Genomic DNA, 20,640 nt, shown 5'->3' on the forward strand with positions numbered 1-20,640 from the left:
GAGGTATTCTAACTCTTAACTTGGTGCTTATTTGTCTTTTAATAGAGAAGTAAACAGAAGTCATAATATTACGTGAACGTAAAAAAATATTACGATAAAGTAGTCAATATTTTTTATCTCAATGTTAGACTTTTTCTCATAAAATATTACTTTCCCTTACGTGATATCAGAATATATATCCTCGTCGTATAATTTTTTTCTCATAATATCACAATATCTCAAATATGAGTTTTACTGTAAGATTACAACTTCATTATTGTAATTTAACTTTTTCTTATGACTTCTTCTCACAAAATTACAACTTTGTGCTTGTTATCTGACTTTTTCCTCATAAGTCTTGACTTTCTCATTAAACTATGACTTAGTGTCATAATATTGTGACTTTGTGCTGGTAAAACTTTGAGTTTATTTCCATATGTACCTTTTCTAACTTTACATTTATAAACTTTAATGATATAATCTTGTAAAATTACTTAAAATGAATACTGTTTTTGTTATACGACTTTTTTCTCATAAAGTTACGATTTTCTTAAGAAGTAAAACGATTTTTTTTTAGCTGTTAAATTAAGACTTTAAACTCATAACATCACGATCTATTCGTCCAACCTTTTTACTATTATTTTGAAGGCCTCATCGGAAGTAGTATGTTTGTCTGTAAGTCATCCTGGGCCAGGCAGCAGCAGCAGCAGCAGAAGAATAAGTCAGTTGGTACTGAAGTACTTCTGAATTATTGCTAGCAGCACCAGTCACCGTACTTGTATGTTTCTGTGACGTCTCGTGTTACTTTTTCTGGCCGTTAACGGGAACTCACAGTCTTTGTCGTCGTTGGTGTGATGGAACTGGACAAAATGGACGAGAACGACTGGAAGTATCACGGAGAGGGAAACAAGAGCCTGGTGGTCTCACACGTACAGGTGAAGTAAAGCTAAGCTAACGTGAAGCTAATCCAAGTTTGAGCTAAAGCAGAAGAAGAAGAAAAAAAGAAGCTTTAAGAGGACACGCACCGCCCGCGTCACACTTTACGTTAAATATACTTCTGCTGGTTGTGACTGTCGTGATTATCTGAGATACGTGTTCATAACTGAAGGGTGTTAAATGTCAACTGTCAGGACTTTATGTAGCTATCATCGGTAGCATTATTAGCATGTGGTTGCTAGCTTAGCCGGCTTGCTAGCAAACAACTAGCTGTGATCCTAACTGGCTGCTGGAGGAGCTAATGTTAGCTGTTAGCATCCTCCTATGGTTTGCCACACTGTCACTTTACTGCCTAACGGGACCAGCAGGTCTGGTCAAGTTGTTATTGAGCAACCGGTGACGTGTTGTGAAGGTATGACGTCACAGCACTGAGATGATCAGCTCGCGTGCTGTCAAAGCTTTTGATTGTTTACATTTTATTACTGGGAAATAATCCAATGTGGCTGTTTTACTGACTTAAAATGTAGTGATCGTATTCTGTGAAATTATATAACATTTTGCCCCAATACTCATAATCATAATAATACATTTTGTTTGAATAGCGCTCTAAAAGGTACTCAAAGACACTTTACATGCTAGAAACAAACTATAGAAGTAATGACAATAAGAACAAAATAACTAAGGAACACGAAAAATAAAAACATGCATAACTCACATAACTGGTTAAAAGCAGATTTAAACAGATGAGTTGGATATTGGATACATATTCTTATTGGTATTACCATATGGATGACTGCATTATTTTCATTGTTGATAGTTCTCACGACTTTTTACAGATGAATAGGGGTGTCACGGATCACAAACCTCACGGTTCGGTTCGGATCACGGTTCAGGAGTCACGGTTCGGATAATTTTTCGGATCAACAAAGAAAAGGGGAGGAGACAAATATAACGTTGCTTTCCATTTGTTAATTAAAGAACTTCAAGAACACTTAAAGCAAAGAACTTTGGGCTATAGTCTTGCATGAAAACAAAAATATTGAATATGTCCAATTTGAAACAAAATGAAATACATAAATAAAAATAAAACATTCAAGAATACTCAATTCTGATGTCCTCGTCCTTTCATCAATATTGAAAGAAAGAAACAGCCAGTGAGCTTCCACTGTTTACACTGAACTGAACTGCTCAGCAACAACTTGGGTCTATGTTTACTTCCTGTCAGGTCATTCAAATACACAACAATGTTTACCATTACTGTGACATTATTTTCAAAAAGATGAGAATATCGCCATTGTCTGGGGAGAGGGTCGACCTTTCTGTGGTGACTGGAATATTAATGGGCCTGTCTAGCTTCACTCTGATACTTCTGTCAGCACCTGCCCCAGGTGTGTCTGTGTGACTCTCACAGAGGGGGCGTGTCTACAGCGCCGGACTAAGAATCACTCCGCCGTGGTGAAAGCAGTCTCTACAGTCTTTTCCTTCTCATAGAGGTCTGGAACAGCTTCACACTGAAGTGGGTGCGTGAGTGGATTTCGTAGCGTGGCTCAAGCATTTTAACCAGATTTAGAAATCCTTTGTTTTCTACACCGGAGTGTCCCCGTCGCTGACAGACGGGATGGTGTCTCTTCATATGTGTGGACATGCCGATGTTTTGCCGTTATCGTACGTCTTTCTCTTTAAATAACGCCTACATACTGTAACTGTTTCGTCCACCACCCTCATCCGTCATTATACGTTACAGGGAAGACAAAATGTTCCCAAACAACTTGCGACTTAAATGACGCCGCGGCTTCTGACGTTCCTCCGCTCGCCATGACTTCACCGTTAAATGCTTCTAAGCTGCTCCGTTCACGTGAACACACTACTGCTTCATATCTGTTCACTGACACTCTGCATTGATATTCAGGGACTTGTTACTTGAAAAGGAACAGCAACAGTATAACTTTATTACACACTATGATGATTACACTGTTAAAAAAAAAGAAGAAAAAAAATACTCCATTGATCTGCGGTTCACAAGTGATCCGAACCGTGAGGGCTGATCCGAACGGATCACGGATCGATCAGTGATCCGTGACACCACTACAGATGAATAACTTTGTTGACGAGTAAAACAATCTTAAACAGCATTAAAGCAGTTTGTGTCACATTGCAACCTAAGTTTCAGAGTTTGCTTATTCTCAGATATGGTCTTTGCTTTTTACAAATTCATCATTTTGTGAAAGATGTTGCTTGAAACACATCCATCATATTGGTGCATTACTGCCAGCTTCTGCTCCGGAGTGTGGATCAGACAGTAGACAGTAAGCGACACGGTTGGAGGTAGTTGTCTTAAGTGTATTGAGAGGGAACCCTAGTCATGGTTATAACTTTATAACAACCCACAACTAACGCTATTTAACAGGGCAAAACACCACACACACAACAGTTTGACACAAATTGAAACGGGAAGCTGGTTCCACAGAAGAGGAGCTTGATAACTGAAGGCTCTGGCTCCCATCCTACTTTTTAAGACTCTAGGAACCACAAGTAACCCTGAATCACTGGATCGCAGCTCTCCAGTAGGGCAGTATGGTACTATAAGCTCTTCAAGATATGATGGAGCCTGACCAATTCGGGCTTTGTAGGTAAGTAAAAGGATTTTAAATTCTATTCTAGATTTTACAGGGAGCCAGTGCACAGAAGCTAATACAGGAGTAATATGATCTCTCCTCTTAGTTCTTGTTAGTCCACGAGCTGCAGCATTCTGGATCAACTGGAGAGATTTAAGAGACTTATTAGAGCAGCCTGAAAATAAGGAATTGCAGTAATCTAGTCTAGAGGTAACAAATGCATGAACTCATTTCTCTACATCGCTTTGAGATAGGATGTCCCTGATTTTTTTTAAATATTACGTCGGTGAAAAAAGGCAGTCCTAGAAATAAGTTTTATCTGAGAGTTGAAAGACAAATCATGATCAAAGGTAACTCCAAGATTCTTGACTGTGCTGCTGGATGCCAGCGCAATGCCATCTAGAGAAACTATATCACTAGATAACTGATTTCGGAGGTGTTCTGGGCCGAGTAGAATAACTTTACTTTTGTCTGAGTTTAACATCAGGAAGTTGCAGGTCATCCAGGTTTTTATGTCCTTAAGACACGCTTGCAGTTTAGCAAGCTGGTTGGTTTGATCTGGTTTGATCGATATATATAATTGAGTATAATCTGCATAACAATGAAAGGTTATAGAGTGTTTTCTGATAATATTGCCTAAAGGAAGCATATATAAGGTGAACAAGATTGGTCCAAGCACAGAACCTTGTGGAACTCCATAACTGACGTTGGTCCTCATCGAGGCTTCATCATTTACACAAACAAACTGAGATCGATCCGATAAATAGGATCCAAACCAGTCCAGTGCGGTTCCTTTGATGCCAATATAATGTTCCAGTCTCTGCAACAGGATGTAGTGGTCTATAGTGTCGAACGCAGCACAAATTAAGACGTTAAGGAATTTGATGAGCGACCTAGTGTGTAAATGTCACTTTCACTGTAACCAGGTCACTGCAGTGCTCATTACCACATTGTTTGGTTTCCTGCAGAACCGGATTCCTCTGAGCTATGTGGTAGATACTCGCTCCTATAATAATAATCCCAGGTATATGGATGTTCTATACTCAAACACACCCTAATGCTGACGGAAGTAGTCACTGTCATGTATTGTTACAGTTAATCATACATTGTGGAGTGTTTGAAAAGCGCTTTAGACATTCAGGGACACTTATTCCAACCACAGACTGTGAGAAGCAGACGTAGTCACCGTGACGTCGCTGTTGGTTTGTGGACGTCGGGTTTGAAGCCTTGAGTTCGTCATTTTAGCCAGAAGCGACTCAAGAGGGTGGAGCTAAGTACATCCAAACACTCAATCAGATATTTTTAGGCGACCAAAAGGTTACAATTAACTTTTAAGTAAAAACACACTGCGAACGTTCTGAGGTAAAAACACAGACAACAGCGTAGTAGAGACCCGTCAATCACTGTGTAGCCCCGCCCTAAATCATACCCTGCTTCATGGTCTAACTTGCAGTGATTTACTGTATCAGTATATGAACCCACCTCATGAATGAGATGATCCTGCTGAGTAGTTCAGGTGTGAGTCCAGGTTAGTCCCGTGTTTAAATGAGGCTCCGCTGGTCCTAACTGAGCTCCTCTTCTGTTCTCGCAGCTTTCCAGAGTTCTACGCCTGCTCAAGTATCCGGCCGAGGACTCAGAAAACCCACCGCAGGTAAATGTGAGTCTGTGTGTGTCTCTCAGGTGTTTTGTGAAGCTAAAGCCTGGACCAAGTTACTGCACAGTAAAAGGTCACAGAGAAAGCTGTGTGAACGTGTGCTTGTTCTTCTTTCTGACAGATTTTACAGAGTTAAATCTTTTAAAGTCCCAAAGTTTTACAGCAGATTGTCATTCATGTTCAGTGTGAGGGGGTCGATGCTGTGAAAAGGTCCATTATAAACATTAATGAGCTTGTTTTAGCTATTATTTGGAGAGGTGTATTAGATGTGACTGACCCACATACTCTTACCTCCAGCTCTCACTTCAAAACACTCTGTCGTCATCTTCCACCCGTCTGCAGCTCCATTCTTCTTTTTTTCTACAAAGTAAATCACATCTTGAATAAAACCTGATTGGAACGATCAGTCAGGGCTCGGTGTGAGCTCTCATTTCACAACTGGCTGATTCATTGAAATGTGTCGCGTTGGTGAACACAATATATAAGATGAATAAAATCATAGATTCCCAGCAGCACCCGACTGTCCTCTACTGTCTGACAAGCTGAGCTCATACCTGTGAGTGTGGCTACAATAGAAACTTAGCTCAGTGAAAGACTCGGAGCTCCATTTAGTCACAGCTTTGTTTATAGTCAGTGGAGCGGCAGCAGATCGTACATCCTGCTCAGATTAAACGCTTGAAGGCACAGTCTTCAGTCCCTGAACCAAATGTAAACTAAAGTGGAGCCCTGCCAAACCCCAACATTCAAATTTTCTCTCAGCTGCTCCGTCAGCTGCCATCACTTTGAAGCTGATTGTCTTTGAACACAGGAGCAGAAAGTAGAGCTAGATTTGTTGTTAACACTCTGATGCAGTTAAAGGTCCGAATCATGTCTGAAGCCCGAGCCTTTGATTGTTTGTCCAACCAGAGGACACATTTGTCTAATAACAGCAGAACACATTTCAATCAGTGAAAGAAATACTGTTTAACGATATCGGTGAGGGATGTTCCAACGGAAATAATGTCAGACTTCTGGAATAAATGTTCTGAAAAACTAGAGAAAAGTGCAAATAAAATAAATGCATTTCTGTTGTAGGGAGGAGCTTTTAGCAAATGGTCAGTTGTAGATTGCGGGAGGTCTGAGCAATGATAAGAGTGAGAAGAGTCGAGGCTGGTTATCCACAATCACATGTCGACGTTTGGTTTGGTGAAGACGGATAACAACAAGAAAGATGCTCTCAGTAACGTGACGAACACTCTGGTTTAAATTAGCCGTGGACGGACACAAAGATGCACTCATTCACGCACAGACGCAAGCGATCTCATGATTCTCACAAAATGTAGAGTTGGTGAGAAACTTGAATAAATCCAGTTGTTTGAAGGAGATGTTTTCACAACATAAATAGATATTAGATGAATTATGAGCTGTTTACTCTCAGCAGACTATAACACATCATTAAAATACTGATGACATGATTTGGTTTAATCCATTAAAATACATTCTTTTATTTCCAAATCATTTGAATTGTGTGTTTTTATGAGAAATAAAAACACTGACTATAACAAAGTAAAAGAATAACATGTTATCTTGGAGACCAGCCGTCATAATCAAACAACAATATCATCAGCGATGATAGACGATTAGTATCGGCGGCAAAAAACCCCGTAGTCAGGGATCTGTAAAAGCTATATCTGCTCCCTGGTTTTCTTTTGTGCTGATCCGATCTGTGACTCTGATACAAACCGTGAGTTTTATGATCCGTTGAACCACGAATAGATGTTGACTGAGTACTTATCCGAGTTATTTGCCTTCCAGAGGACAAATAACGCAAATGAGTACTCTGTCAACATGTTTCAAGTTTTAGAAAAGGTCATAACTTGCTGTTTACCTGACTGACTGTCTGTCTGTGTGTGTGTGTCCTGCAGACAGTGGAGCAGGCCTTCAGGCAGATCCAGAACATTGTTGATTTTAGCTCCAACGTGATGAGCAGCCTGCTGGGAGACAAGTTCATCCACAGCGGGGTAAGACACTGTTCACTGTGTTTTGTCATCCACTGTGTGTTGTTGTTTTTACATCTTTTCTTTCATCACTTTTGTCTTTATCTAAGTTTTAAGAGCTGGATTAAAGAATAACTGACATAACAGAAAGCTTTTGAAAAATGTGCATCTTAAAATAAAGTAATTCATTTTAGAAACATTAATTTCACTGAATTGTCCTGCAGCTTTAAATTCAGTTCATTCAGGTGTGAAGTGATGTCAATAAAAAAGCCACAATATAATATTTTTGTCATCTAAAGAGATAAATCAGTGAGCATGGACTTTATCTGTGGTTAACACTTGTTTCAGCTCTATCCTCTCTGGTAACATCATTGTTGGACAGTGAATTCATGCGTTAGGATTCTGATCAGTTTGGGCTCTTATGTTTATTTTCTGTGTCTTCATTTAGATGTGAGTGGGTACGTTTGTTCAAAGGAGTTGTGCTTTGCCTCGTAGTGTCGCTTCATTTGCCGCTTTTATCAATAGTTACGGTTTCTGAACATATGACACATGCTGGATTTAACTGCCTGCGGGAAGAATTAACATAGAAGAGTCTGTTCATTCATGCTTATAAATTCTGTTCTCTCTGAACACGTTTCTCTTTTTGGAGAACGTCATGTGAGATAGCCTCTCTGATTAGCGCAATTTTCCTGCTCTTGTTTCTATTTCCTCGTCTCTCCCCCGTCTGTCACGGTGTGTGTAAACCTCGCTCAGTCAGGAAACTTGTCAGAATACTCACATTTGATTGGCTGAGCTTTGCAACGCATTGGTCGGTGTCTCCTGCACCGCTGAACAAGTACCGTAACGGCTGTATAAGATGCGCCGCTTAAAAGTAAAAACTCGCTGCCTAATATGTATGATTCCGAAATATCGATTTTAGGTCCTGGGTCCGGATCCGGACCGCGGTCCGCCAGTTAGAGACCCCTGTCGTAAAGCATTAAGAGTGCCGTACCGAATTATCATCGCGGTTATGCTAGTAGTGGCTAATGTAGCGGCCCACAGAGGTCTGGGAACCTCACCTCCTCCGAACAAGTTTCTATCTTTTAGTGTTAAACCTCAAACCAACGCCGGCTCAAGTGACGTGAGGCAATTTATTACATTTAACCGCCTCTCTCAGGAGCCACACGTGTCCTAATACAACTTCTCACACATGCCGTCTCTACGACCTGTAAACAAGTAAAATCGTTGGGGTTCTTGAAGCCGAACTAAACAAGTGATAAAATAAACGTTAACAACAAATACAATTGAATAAAAGCAAGTCAAAGCAAGACGGGTAAATTGACTCGGGCTGCTACGAATGACTCATTTTCTATCGATTAATCGATTCACTATTTTACTGATGAATCAATTAATCCAAACGATTAATTTTCCTCCAGTAGTTTGAATATGCTGCCCTTATTATTTTACATTACACTCACCCCTGTTTGTAATAAAACTACATAGACTAGAATTAGACCAAAACAAATACTTAAACATAAATTGCATCACACATCAGCAGTTTCATCAGTGACTGAGCAGAAGTGCGTGTTTTAACTTTTTAAGAGAATCCATATTGGAACACTCCCATCAGAGCGGGACGATACACCAGACAGTTTTCTAGCAGCTGCAATCCACTAAAACAATGAGTTCCAGTGTAGTTTGAGTCTGGAGGGTTTAGCACACGAGCACTGCTCCCCGGGTCAGATGGTGCCTAATTTTAGATTCACGCACGATGAGAAGTTCACCATGAAAGCCGGCTCTGTACATCCTCACTCCCACAATAAACCATCCAGCTGATCAGAGACCCTGCAGCAGAGACTGAACTATGTTCTGTACACACACTTGATTTAAAGTGACCGTCTTCAATTTCTCTACAGGAAGTGGTCAAACTGCCGCTGGAGTTTGTGCGACAGCTGTCAATCAAAGTTCAACATCAAAGACCAGGTAAAACAGTTTTTAATCATTTCTGTGGGAAACCTCTGAGACGCGTGTTGGGAACACTTACTTGCTTTCTTGCAGACGGTTAGATGAATACCGAACATGTTCTCTGTGTCCGTCTGTCTGTGTGTGTCAGCCTGGCGCTGTGATAAGGTGATGGACATCTACAGCGGCTGTGCTCTCTGCCTGCCCAACCTGACATCTCCAGTCCTCCACCAGCCAACACACACTCCTCCACTCTGCATTGAGATCAAGGTACACGCGCGCACACACAGATTCTTTTAAGGCATGATATTGTTTCACCCATTTTGAAATTGTATTGTGGCATTGTTTCTTCAACTGAAAATACAATTAACAACCAAACACACACAAGTAACAAAGTTGAGTCATTTCTGATCCTATTGTCATGAGTTTTTGAGCTTATTTGTAATTTTAGTTTCATCTTAGTCATGAAACTGTGGTTTAAGAAGACATTCTTCCTCCTGAGAAGCAGCCACAGTTTCAGAAATCTTTGCCTGTGAATCACTCAGACAAACTGAGTTAAAACAACAAATCACATGAGTTTGACTGTGTGTGTGTGTTACTCAGCTGCTCTTTTTCTGTATGTTTTTGTTTTTAGCCTAAATGTGGATTCCTGCCGTCCTCCAAACATGTCAGCAAAGACATCAAGACCAAAGTGTGCCGCTTCTGCATGCACCAGCATTACAAGGTAACTACAACACCTACGACGACGCAGACTAGTGTACGACGACGCAAACTAGTGTACGACGACGCAGACTAGTGTACGACGACGCAGACTAGTGTACGACGACGCAGACTAGTGTACGACGACGCAGACTAGTGTACGACGACGCAGACTAGTGTACGACGACGCAGACTAGTGTACGACGACGCAGACTAGTGTACGACGACGCAAACTAGTGTACGACGACGCAGACTAGTGTACGACGACGCAGACTAGTGTACGACGACGCAGACTAGTGTACGACGACGCAAACTAGTGTACGACGACGCAGACTAGTGTACGACGACGCAAACTAGTGTACGACGACGCAGACTAGTGTACGACGACGCAGACTAGTGTACGACGACGCAAACTAGTGTACGACGACGCAGACTAGTGTACGACGACGCAGACTAGTGTACGACGACGCAGACTAGTGTACGACGACGCAGACTAGTGTACGACGACGCAGACTAGTGTACGACGACGCAGACTAGTGTACGACGACGCAGACTAGTGTACGACGACGCAGACTGCGGTACGACGACGCAGACTAGTGTACGACGACGCAGACTAGTGTACGACGACGCAGACTAGTGTACGACGACGCAGACTAGTGTACGACGACGCAGACTAGTGTACGACGACGCAGACTAGTGTACGACGACGCAGACTAGTGTACGACGACGCAGACTAGTGTACGACGACGCAGACTAGTGTACGACGACGCAGACTAGTGTACGACGACGCAGACTAGTGTACGACGACGCAGACTAGTGTACGACGACGCAGACTAGTGTACGACGACGCACGCTGCGGTACGACAACGCACATTAGTATTAGGACACGTGTGGCACGCTGCAAACACGCTTAAAATTCGTTTTTCAGTCATAACTTACTCACGGGGGACAAACGCACCAAAGTCTCGGCTTATTGACGGTCAAACCGGTGAAACACTGGTTCGCTATCTGTGTAAGCCCCGGCCCCGCTGCAGCAAAGAGTGCTGGTCACTTTATTCAAAGGTTATTGAAATTCAATGTTTTGCATGTCCACAATTGCACCAAATTTTAGAATGTACTCCCGTGGGTCCACAGCAATAAGTATGAAGTAACCCGGACAGAGAGAAATGCCTTCTTAGATAGATCGGGATCAGGGCCAGTACAACTAAAGACTACAGAACAACAAACTGCTCTTCTTGGATTAGTTACTTGTGTCTCTTTGACATTTCCTCCTTCATCACTTTGTCTCTCACCAGGTGGCCAATGGGAAGTGGAAGAGACCGAGTCTGTACTGTCCTCTAGACTTGTTCTCGGGGTGAGATTACTACAGATGTGTGGAACTCAAATGACCAGTTAAACTGTCGTAATGTAAACAACTATAACATCTCTTGTTTCTCTCGTTGTGTTCAGTAACAGACAGAGAATGCACTTTGCCATCAGACACCTGATGGAAGAACCTCAGAACAACTTCAAAATCTTCAAGGTGAGACACCACGACCACGACCGCCTCTCTCGCGCCGCATGATGTGGAAATGTTCATTCACAACCTCCAGTCGATCAACACAACTACTGGTTCAAAGAACAGAAACTGTGGAGGGATTAACAGAATGAGTTGAAGTGTTACTGCTGTGATGTTTATGACAGAGGTATAAAGAGTATTTATTAATAAGCGCAAAATGGAAAATCTGAACCGAGACCAAACTGAATCTCTGCTTAAGATCTCTTAGGTCGCTGTAAATGTAACAAGTTAGCTCCTCCTCCTCTATATGCTGATGAATTCATCCCTAAATGTGTCTGTCAGGGCGGTCAGTGCATCTACAGCAGTAAGGAGGTGAGCGACGACTCAATGGACCTGAACTGTCTGCTGCATCACCTCAGACCGTACATCCTGTACGGAAACAACCGGATCAATAGTCACATGACCAGCAAAGCTGTCCTGAACGACTTCATCACGGTAAAACTAGTTCATACACAAGTGTCCTTTTAGTTGAAAGTAGAAAATATATTGAGTGTTGTAGAGCTGAGCAATAAACTAATGAATTCCCAACAAGAGTCGCCAACAGACCTCATTCTCCGAATGTCTGCAGTGTGTTCCTGATGTGAAACTCAGTCAGCAGGTGTCAGTTTTAGTGTGAAGTTGCAGATTTATTATCAGGTCTCTTATTTTAAAAACACTAGTTTAAAGTTAGAAATATACAAGATATATTGACAAAGGATAGTGTACTTTCCCCCCCCCCATATGTTAAAAATGAAGATACTTGTACATTTTCTGCAATGATTGATCTTGTATGAAGGTTTAAAGACTCAACAGTCCATGACAGCAGGTGAAGCCTCATAATGAAGCATCTCTCTGTAGGTGCTGGTGAACGCTCTGCTGAGTGGAGGAGATGGAGAGGTGGTGACGGACATGCGAGGAGAAGGACGGAGCTTCTGTGACGCGAGTCTGTTCAACAAGGAGAGGATTCGCCCCGGTGAGAACCTCCTTCATCAACCCGACTCTCTCGTTCTGTGTGTCCAGCCGGGTTTGAGTGATTCCACTGAGCTGCTCTTTTAATGGTGGTTCGAGCTTCACTCGGCTAACAATATGCAGACTGTAAACCAAAATCAAGCACTCGTTTATTTATCGTCCTTAGTAGAGCTGCACAGATTAATCCGAAAATGAACCACATTGTGTGTGATTATTTGACGGTTTTCTTTATTTGTTTTTATTTTGGACATTGGAAGAAGTCACCGTAAACATTATTCACTATCTTTTCTATAGACAATAAGATTAATGATGAAATTAATCAAATAAACAAAACACCTCGCTTTGATTTCAACCCAACTTTTCTCGTAACTCTTATAAATCACGTTGAGTCCGTAGCGGCGCGACGCTGCTGTGAACTGTAAGTGTTACTCTGTAGATCTGTGCAGCCTCTCAGAAATTTAAACATTTAAAGTAATGTTCTGACCTGAAAATGTGTGATGAGAACAGAAAAGATGACCTCTCTCTCGCTCTCTCTGTGTTCAGGCTCTCAGGGTTTACCCAGCGACAGCGTTTTGTTCAGGATCCTTCAGACTCAGATGTTGGACACGCTGGACGTCGAGGGACTCCACCCTCTGTACCGCCGGGTGGAGCAACACCTGCAGGACTTCCCCAAAGAGAGGTAACACACCGTCAACAAGTATCAGAAGACAAACTGCAGTAACAAGTGTTTATTTCGATTAAAAAAAAATCTCATTCACCCATCATTTATGAAGGGACACCGTCTGGTCTCCGGCTTCACTTCCTGTCTGTGTCAGGACCCGTCTTCAGATGGAGGGGCCGTACAACGAGGCCTTCCTGGAGAAGCTGCAGAAATGTCCGACTGAGGACGACGGCTCGGTGGAGTACGCCGTCGCAAAGGTGAGAACCTCACGTCAGGTTTCTCTGTGTAACATTCCCCCTCGTCAGCTGGCCGTCTGTTGGCGCATCAGACTCTGGTTAAATCACCAGAACAAACACGGAGCTGAGTGTCGCTGTCATCCAGTTCAGTAGCGATAGTGCAGTTTCAAATGACAGACTGAGGGAAAATACTGATTTATCAAGTAGGAAAGTGAGAGATTATTAACTGACGGTCATAACTATCGAGGCGAAGCAGCGACGGTTGAAGAAATGTTCCGACTCCTGAACACCGTTGGGTGTTTTGTGCGACTTAGTTGCTTTCCGGCCTCTTAACACTTCGTAAAGATAGTCGCATGTCTGACTGCTGTGTGTTTTTCACTTCAGGTGCATCAGTACCGCGTGGCCATGACGGCCAAGGACTGCTCCATCATGGTCGCTCTGGTGCCCGGCAGTGAGGAAGAGGAGGATGATGAAGGGTAAGAGTGTTGATCACTTAGAAGAGTCCCATTAACTGACTCTGAGAGACTTAAACGACATGTTTTTGTGTGTAAATGACACATTTTTAAATTGATCCAGTATTGATGGATTACGCTGTAGTGTGATCACTTAGACTCTTTAATTTACGTCCACTCAAAGTGATTGTTTTTGCCACTGACAGACTCCGATTGTTATTAGTGTCTGACATTATGTTGGGCAACGTCCTGTAGATAATCTTTTGACGTCACACTGATAATAGGCAACTGAACGCACCATTCATTTTGGTCCCTGAAGACAACATTAGTAGTATCTGATGATGTCCACCAGGTGGAGCAGACATCAGCTCATCATGTTCAAACTGAACCATTAACCCTCCTCTCCTCCCCCAGTATCCCCACTCAGAGGCGGCTCAGGGACTTCCTCTCCTCCAGACCGCCGGCTCTCTCTTACTCCGTCTCCATCTTGGATCTGGACCCAAAGCCGTTCGACAGCATCCCCAGCCAGCTGCGCCTGGACCAGAAGATAGTCTCCTGCTACCTGAGGACCGGCGGTGCCTTGCCAAAGGGCTCTCTGCCGCCACACTCCGGCATCTTCACGGCTGCAGAGAGAGAGGACTGCACGCTGCTCTTCCACCCCATGTGAACTCCCCCGATAACTGACTAACGGACGCCACGCTGATGACTGAAACGGAGACGCCGTGTTGATGCAGAGGTCTAAAAGTCACGTCAGACCAGCGCTGTTTATACGCGACCGTACTGCAGCACTTTGTCTTCACTTGTCTCAGCAAGTCACCACTAACTCATCAGACATTTCTGTTACTGATTCTAGACTCTCGTCAACTTGCCGCTCCCATCGGGAGGAGAATCCCAGCATCGCTCTGTTCTGTTACGACACTTATTTATTAGAACGGTTACGGGGAGGTTTGGTCTTCAGACTGACGGAGCTCTGAGAAGACGGAAGAAAAAAAGAAAGAGAACGAAAAGCAGGTTGTTGGGCGTTAACGTACGTAAGATGTCATTTACTGAATGTAGGCGGGGCCTCTGGTGGAGGGAGGCGGAGCCATTGTGTATGTCCAGGTTGAACTCGCAGCAGATCTGGATGAGAGGATTCAGGTCTCTGCTGGACTCCACGGGAGGTTGAATTATGAGAGCCAAGTAACGGCGAGAGGCGCTTGACCTCCAGTTTTTGTTTTGACTCCTGTTCAGTTGTTGGCGTCGTTAACATCTTTGTCTCAGGCATTTTCTGCCGAGATGTTGGAGACTTTATTTTTAGGGATAGTTGAGTGTCGTTAAAGGGTAAGTTCACCCGAATAATAAACGCCTTGCCTCTTCCCTCCAGTGAAATCTATCCAGTTATGCTTTTATGAGTCTAGATTTTGAGATGTGCCTCCAGTATAAACCTTTGACTCTCACAGCATTGAAAAATGACATTTTATAAATAACTTGCCACGAAAGAGTAATACTAATCTTCAAAAGACAACGGTGATGTGTTTTAATTGAAACTATTAATTTTGAATAATATAAATTCTTAAAATGTTCTTTTCTTTGCAAACAGAAACTAAATTTGTGGCTGAAATCTCAAAACCTGGAGAAATAAAAACAAAACAATCAGCATGGAGAGAGTTCACTAAAGGGAAGAGTAAAAACACTCAGTGGCCACTTTCTTAGGTACCGTACACCTTTATAATATAATGCAATGAAGTACATCAGCCCTGTTGTTCATTTTACTTTCATTGTTAATGTGTTGATGCCGTCAGAGGTTAAGTTATACCGAGCTCGATATATTACAGTCCATAATACACCAACAACTCGACAATGAGCATATAGTTTAATCAACAGGGTTGCATTAGTGATACAGCTCTTGTCGTCTTAGTACGTGTATATCTTTAAATAATTTGGATAAACTGACCCTTAAAGGTCCAGCTGGGACTTATTATGACTAATCAGCTCTTGTAGGGTTCTTTAGCGGAGACGTTTGTGTCCAGTTGCCTTTGGTTGTTCTGACGCAACACCTTTTGTGTTTTGGGGGAAAAAGCACATTATTTTAACTATTGTTGTCATATTCTGTTTTGTTTGAAGAAAAGCAGCATTTAAGTAGTCGTCTAACACTCCCGTGTTCACTAACCTGGTGATGCGTAGCTTTCTAAACGTACAGTCACATTACACTTGCTGAGAATATTTGCTCCGTCTCTTATTCACAAGTGAAGTCCAAACCACAGATTAAGCCTGGAGTCGGCCAATAAGAAACACAGGACTAATGTGACCGTACGCTCGCAGAGCATTTTAAAGTGAAGAGGTCAGCGCATGTCAGCGTCTGACCCACCAGGGCAAAGGCTTCTGGGTAACAGAGAGACAGGCCGAGCTTCATGCTGCTGCTGCTCCGCTGGGTTTTTGTGCCAAAAGTGGCTTGTTGTGCGTTCGTCCATGTGCCTAAATGTTCTGGTAGGACTGGAGTGTGTGTGTGTGTGTGTGTTAAAACTCACTTTGTTACAGTCTGCGTTCACAGCTGAGATCGGAGACTAAGCCGTGTGGGTTAGTCTGTCTTAGAGCGGCTGTGGACGCGACCGTGAACTCTCAGTACCTCGAACTCCTGACGACTCGAAAACCGAAGCGCCACGGGGTCGTCTGATGTTTGCAAAATGATGCGTTCAGGAGCGCTGGGAGGTTTCTGAAGACGGGACGGTGATGTCATCAGGAGTCGGGGACTAGCGGCCAGTTTTTAAGTTCTTTGTCACCACCAGCAGATGTTGAGTGTTGTACTTTTAACACTCGAGTCCAGATGTTGCTCGTGGTCGGATTGTCTCTCCTGGTGACGTCATCGTCCTCTGAACCAGCAGCGCTCGCGGAGGCTTCAGATAAACTGGTAACACTTGATTTCAGCTCCTGTTTACAGCGTCCGCTCTCCGCCCTCCACCGCCTCAGTCAGCCAATCGAAACGCCTGAAAACAAAAATCACACAAGAGAGAAAACCCTTCACACCATCTTGATGATGATGAATGGCGGCGTCCATCACTGAGACGTGAGACGATCACACGTCCACCCGGTTATCAGTTCTGTTAAATCACAGACTTCGGTCTGTCAATCATTAACTTCTGACCTTTTAACCAATTGCCGCTTTTGTTTTTTGCCCGTAACCTTCGTTGCCTGTGAGGCGGAGGAGCTGGAGAGTGGACCGCAGTGACCTGAACCAACCACTGATCGTTCTGTTGAACTGAAGACGCAACAGGCAGCATGACGGGGAAGCAGAGGCTCATGGGGGGACAACCTGAAGTTACTATGGCTTTGATTTAATTTGTTTTATACCTTCTAAACATTGTGACAAATATACAAACTTAACGCCAAATCATCTGATCACAAAATGCTGCAACTGGACAGATTATTTTCATAATCTTGTCAGTGTGATCGTGAAAAGCAGCCTCAGTTTGTGTCATCATATTGTGTTTGAGGGTTCATGTTATCAGACAGCTGAAGTCGGTTGTGTGACTGCTGTTGATGAAAACAGCAATTTAACCATTATTTAACCATTCATTTAGCGTTCAGGTATCTTGAACGACCAATTTTGGCGTCCATCTTTATTTACCGTTTCAGGTACTTCCAAATGATTTAGTCAGATATATTGGAGCTTTAAGAGAAAAAAAACCTGTAACGACGATAACGCGTCCATCAAGTCTTTGCAGGTGTTGAGTATAATAATCTGACGTCCCGTCACACACACCTTTCTAAATATGCATGACAATGTTTGGACCACAAACGTTCCTCCGTAGATTAAAACGTGTAGAATAAAAACACGCGGTAACTTTACCTGAAAGATAAATTCCAGGTCAATAAACATGACACTTTTCTGTTGATCTGGATATATTCTGTCTTTTTTATTTTATTTTCTCAAATTGAAATCTTATTTCCTAATCCAGAGAAAAACGCATAAAAACCAAACATCTCTCTCAGTCAAGCTACACTTCCTTGTTGTCACACAGCCTTCATCAGCAGATTGAGTTTTATAGTTGTCAAACTTTAACGTGAACATGGAGTAGTCCTAGAGGAGTAAATTCAGGACTGTCACATGTTCACAAACTCCACTGACGTCGTGCAGAAGACCGAATATATTTTTGTGTTGGGTTCAGATTATCAGATATAATTTACGATAATACTAACGGACACAAACTGGGGCTGACAAATCCTTTCCTTTAAGATTATGTTCCAGTAATCAGGAGAAAACAAACTGTCCTCACTGTGAGGCGGAGCTCCGACAGCTGAGCTGCCGTCTGATTGGTCGGTTGCCTCCGCCTGCTGCCTGAGTGTCAGCCTGCAGAAACATCACAGCACTGTGATGCTACAGACTTATCATAACTGCGTGTGTGTAAATATCTGAGGAGAAAACTATTTGAAAATACAAAAAGGCCACACTGCTGTCCTGCATTTTGTATTTAAATTATTTATTTTTGTAGATTTTGACCAGTGAGCTCTGCTGTTACAACAGTCACAGTCGAGCTCTTTCTATTGAATAAAGATTTCTAAGAGACTAAACCGTCGCTGTGTGTTTTCTTTATTCTTTATCGGTCTGTCATGTTTTACATTTGAACCAGTTCTCAGAGAAGAAGAAGTGAGTTATGTGTCCTGTGAAAGGCTGACCGCCATGATGACGGACTCAATCGCCGCTTCAGGTCCCAGAATCCTCAGCAGGCTCTGAAAGGCCTCAGCGGCGCTGCCTACAGGCTGAGAGGGAAACAACTGCAGCGCTGCAGAGAAGAAGACAAAGCACTGAGATCATTGTTCTGCTGAACAGAGTTAGTCAGTTTCACCCATGACCATGTCAGAAAAACTCAATCTTTTTACACAAAATAAGTGTTTTGTAATGTTCAAATAAGTTAGTCACCAAAGAGTTACCTGAAAAACCCAGTCATTTGGTAGAGGGACAATGGAGACAGTGGTCTAGTAGTGGTTTGTACGCTTAACAAAACTATTTAACCAGCTTAACTATTTGTCACTTTCAGGTAATAAAAAATGTGCAAATAGATTATCTGGTTCCAGATATTCAAATGTGAGGATTTGGTGCTTTTCTTTCAGATATTTAACATTAAAGTGAAAATGTTGATAAAGTAAAACAAATCATGACTGGCCTCAACAACTTGTTTTCTGTCAATAAAAAAAAAGAAGATACATTCATACAATAATCGTCAGTTTAATCCATAACGAAAGTAATAGTTGTAGTTTAATAACTGCACTATCACCCTGTGAGTGTCGTCATGGTAACATTTGGTCCTGGAGAGACCGACGACCACAGAGGAGCACTTGAGTGCCAGGTATGGATAAGTCTGTCCGACTGTCAGATGCTGTTGCCGCACAAGATGCCGTCATGAAACTTTCCAGGTGTGTAGTTGAGATCAAAATACAGTCAGTTTGAGGGTGGGTGTGGTTTGAGTAAAGGAGTAGGAAGGGTTCATCGGCCTCCCCCGCTTTACGTTTTCTCTCCACAGTTGGTACCAAAACACAAAGTTCTACAAGGAAGCAGTTTAGTTTGTTGTAAATTATTATAAAATGACACACCCGTAAAATAAATCATGTTTTTAGCAGAAACTCAGTGTCGTTTAAATTTGTCGAAGCTGTTTGACGTTGACATTTTACCTGCTGGTTTCTTTGTCCTGATTAATAACATAATAAGCTGATTCAGTCAAAAGTGTCATTTACAGACGTGTCCCCTTACTTTCAACATCCTGTATTGGTGGAGCTTGTTGCAGACAGCACCAGTATTGTATATTTCCATACAAAGACAACTAAAATGTGTTTTTTTTGCCAGATTAATGTATGCTTTGAGCTGAAGAACCAAAGCTACAACCCAGTAAACAGTTGGTACTGTTCAGTGTTTCTGCCCTGCTTCCTGTCTGCAGGTAGTAGAGAGAGTTCAGGTCAAGGGTCTCACCTCTCTCAGGGATCTTTGTCAGCAGCTCCATCTTCGGAGAGACTCCGCCCTCTCTGGAGACGTCCACCGACCAATGAACGAACAGGACGCAGCTGTAAACAAACACACATGTCAGCGGAGGAGACAGCTCAGCACTGTGTGTTACTGTGCTCCACCAGGAGGAGAGTATTTACCCAGAAAGCTCAGGGTGGTTCAGGATCATGACCTCCGACCTGCAGCCTCCAGGAAGAGAGACGACAGAGGGATACTTCTCCTGGAGAGACAGAGAATTACAGCAACCATTAACCCGTTCAATGTACATACGGACATGACTGTGTTGTTTCAAGACAGACTTAAAAACTGTGAAAATATCCTTTAAATACGAACGCTCTTTTAGCGGTTCGATAAATACAGGTCCTAAGTGTTTTCAGCAAAGACAATATATAAATAATAATGACAGTTTGGAAAAATAAAGGATAAATTTCGAAAAATATACACAAAATGTTTTACAGAACACTGTGTCACTACTGGATGTTTCATCAAACATGTGAGTTACTTAGTTTCTCTTGTTTCAGTGTAGATATTTTCTGTTTCATGACGAGTTTGTGTACAATAATATTAGTTAATGTACTAAACATTTTTCTGACCAGAGAGTGTGTAATTTCCCTTTAAGCTCCGCCCACATCACCAGGTGAGTGCTGGTTATAGTAGACTGCAGTAACGCTGCCCATGACTGCTGTTGGCCTGCGGGGGGCGCTACAACATACGTCTAGTCCCCTGAACACTGGGCCCCTCTCAGAAGCACACACGTTAGTACACGAGTCACAACAGTAAAGTGCACCAACGAGTGGACAGCAACCAGGACGAATACTTAAAGTGGATGAAACAACAACACAACCTCACACTCAAAGGCTCAGATGTTGTTCAACGGAAACTTCTGGTTCTTTGTTTTTCATCAGAAAACATTTATGAACTTTACAACATTTTGAAAGAAATGATTACTCTGTGTTTACCCCCTCTCTCACACACACACTCATGTTCACACACACTGTTCATCCTCTCAAC

General features: G+C 42.6%; 2 protein-coding genes across 4 annotated transcripts in view; one reads left to right on the plus strand and one right to left on the minus strand.

The window, feature by feature from the left end:
* Positions 1 to 719: 719 nt before the first annotated feature.
* On the plus strand, positions 720 to 16,005 carry ippk (inositol 1,3,4,5,6-pentakisphosphate 2-kinase). Of its 2 annotated transcripts, none has more exons than XM_079265345.1 (14): positions 720 to 914; positions 5,122 to 5,187; positions 7,089 to 7,184; positions 9,056 to 9,122; positions 9,253 to 9,371; positions 9,736 to 9,825; positions 11,096 to 11,154; positions 11,250 to 11,322; positions 11,641 to 11,793; positions 12,196 to 12,310; positions 12,850 to 12,985; positions 13,080 to 13,224; positions 13,588 to 13,679; positions 14,070 to 16,005. In XM_079265345.1, the coding sequence occupies exons 1-14, from the start codon at positions 834 to 836 to the stop codon at positions 14,320 to 14,322; spliced, it is 1,545 nt and encodes a 514-aa protein (XP_079121471.1). In that variant the 5' UTR covers positions 720 to 833; the 3' UTR covers positions 14,323 to 16,005. The 2 variants fall into 2 exon arrangements, with proteins under 2 accessions (XP_079121471.1, XP_079121472.1); XM_079265346.1 differs by having other exon boundaries at positions 5,122 to 5,181.
* A 1,290-nt stretch (positions 16,006 to 17,295) lies between these two features.
* cenpp (centromere protein P) overlaps positions 17,296 to 20,640 on the minus strand; it is a 74,567-nt gene continuing 71,222 nt past the window's right edge. For both annotated transcript variants that reach the window (XM_079265348.1, XM_079265349.1), the window contains exons 7-9: positions 19,770 to 19,849; positions 19,597 to 19,688; positions 17,296 to 18,415 (exon numbers count right to left, since the gene is read on the minus strand). In XM_079265348.1, coding sequence (XP_079121474.1) covers positions 18,285 to 18,415; positions 19,597 to 19,688; positions 19,770 to 19,849 — 303 coding nt within the window. In that variant the 3' untranslated portion in view covers positions 17,296 to 18,284. The remainder of the gene's footprint in view (positions 18,416 to 19,596; positions 19,689 to 19,769; positions 19,850 to 20,640) is intronic.

This window comes from Melanostigma gelatinosum (genome assembly GCF_949748355.1).
Source record: "Melanostigma gelatinosum genome assembly, chromosome: 3".
NCBI lineage: Eukaryota > Metazoa > Chordata > Actinopteri > Perciformes > Zoarcidae > Melanostigma > Melanostigma gelatinosum.

Coding starts and splice junctions, on each gene's coding strand:
- ippk (XM_079265345.1), top strand. CDS start 834: ATGGAACTGGACAAAATGGACGAGAACGACTGGAAGTATCACGGAGAG. Junction 11,323..11,640: donor ACAACTTCAAAATCTTCAAG/GTGAGACACCAC, acceptor TGTGTCTGTCAG/GGCGGTCAGTGCATCTACAG. Junction 12,986..13,079: donor CAGGACTTCCCCAAAGAGAG/GTAACACACCGT, acceptor TCATTTATGAAG/GGACACCGTCTGGTCTCCGG.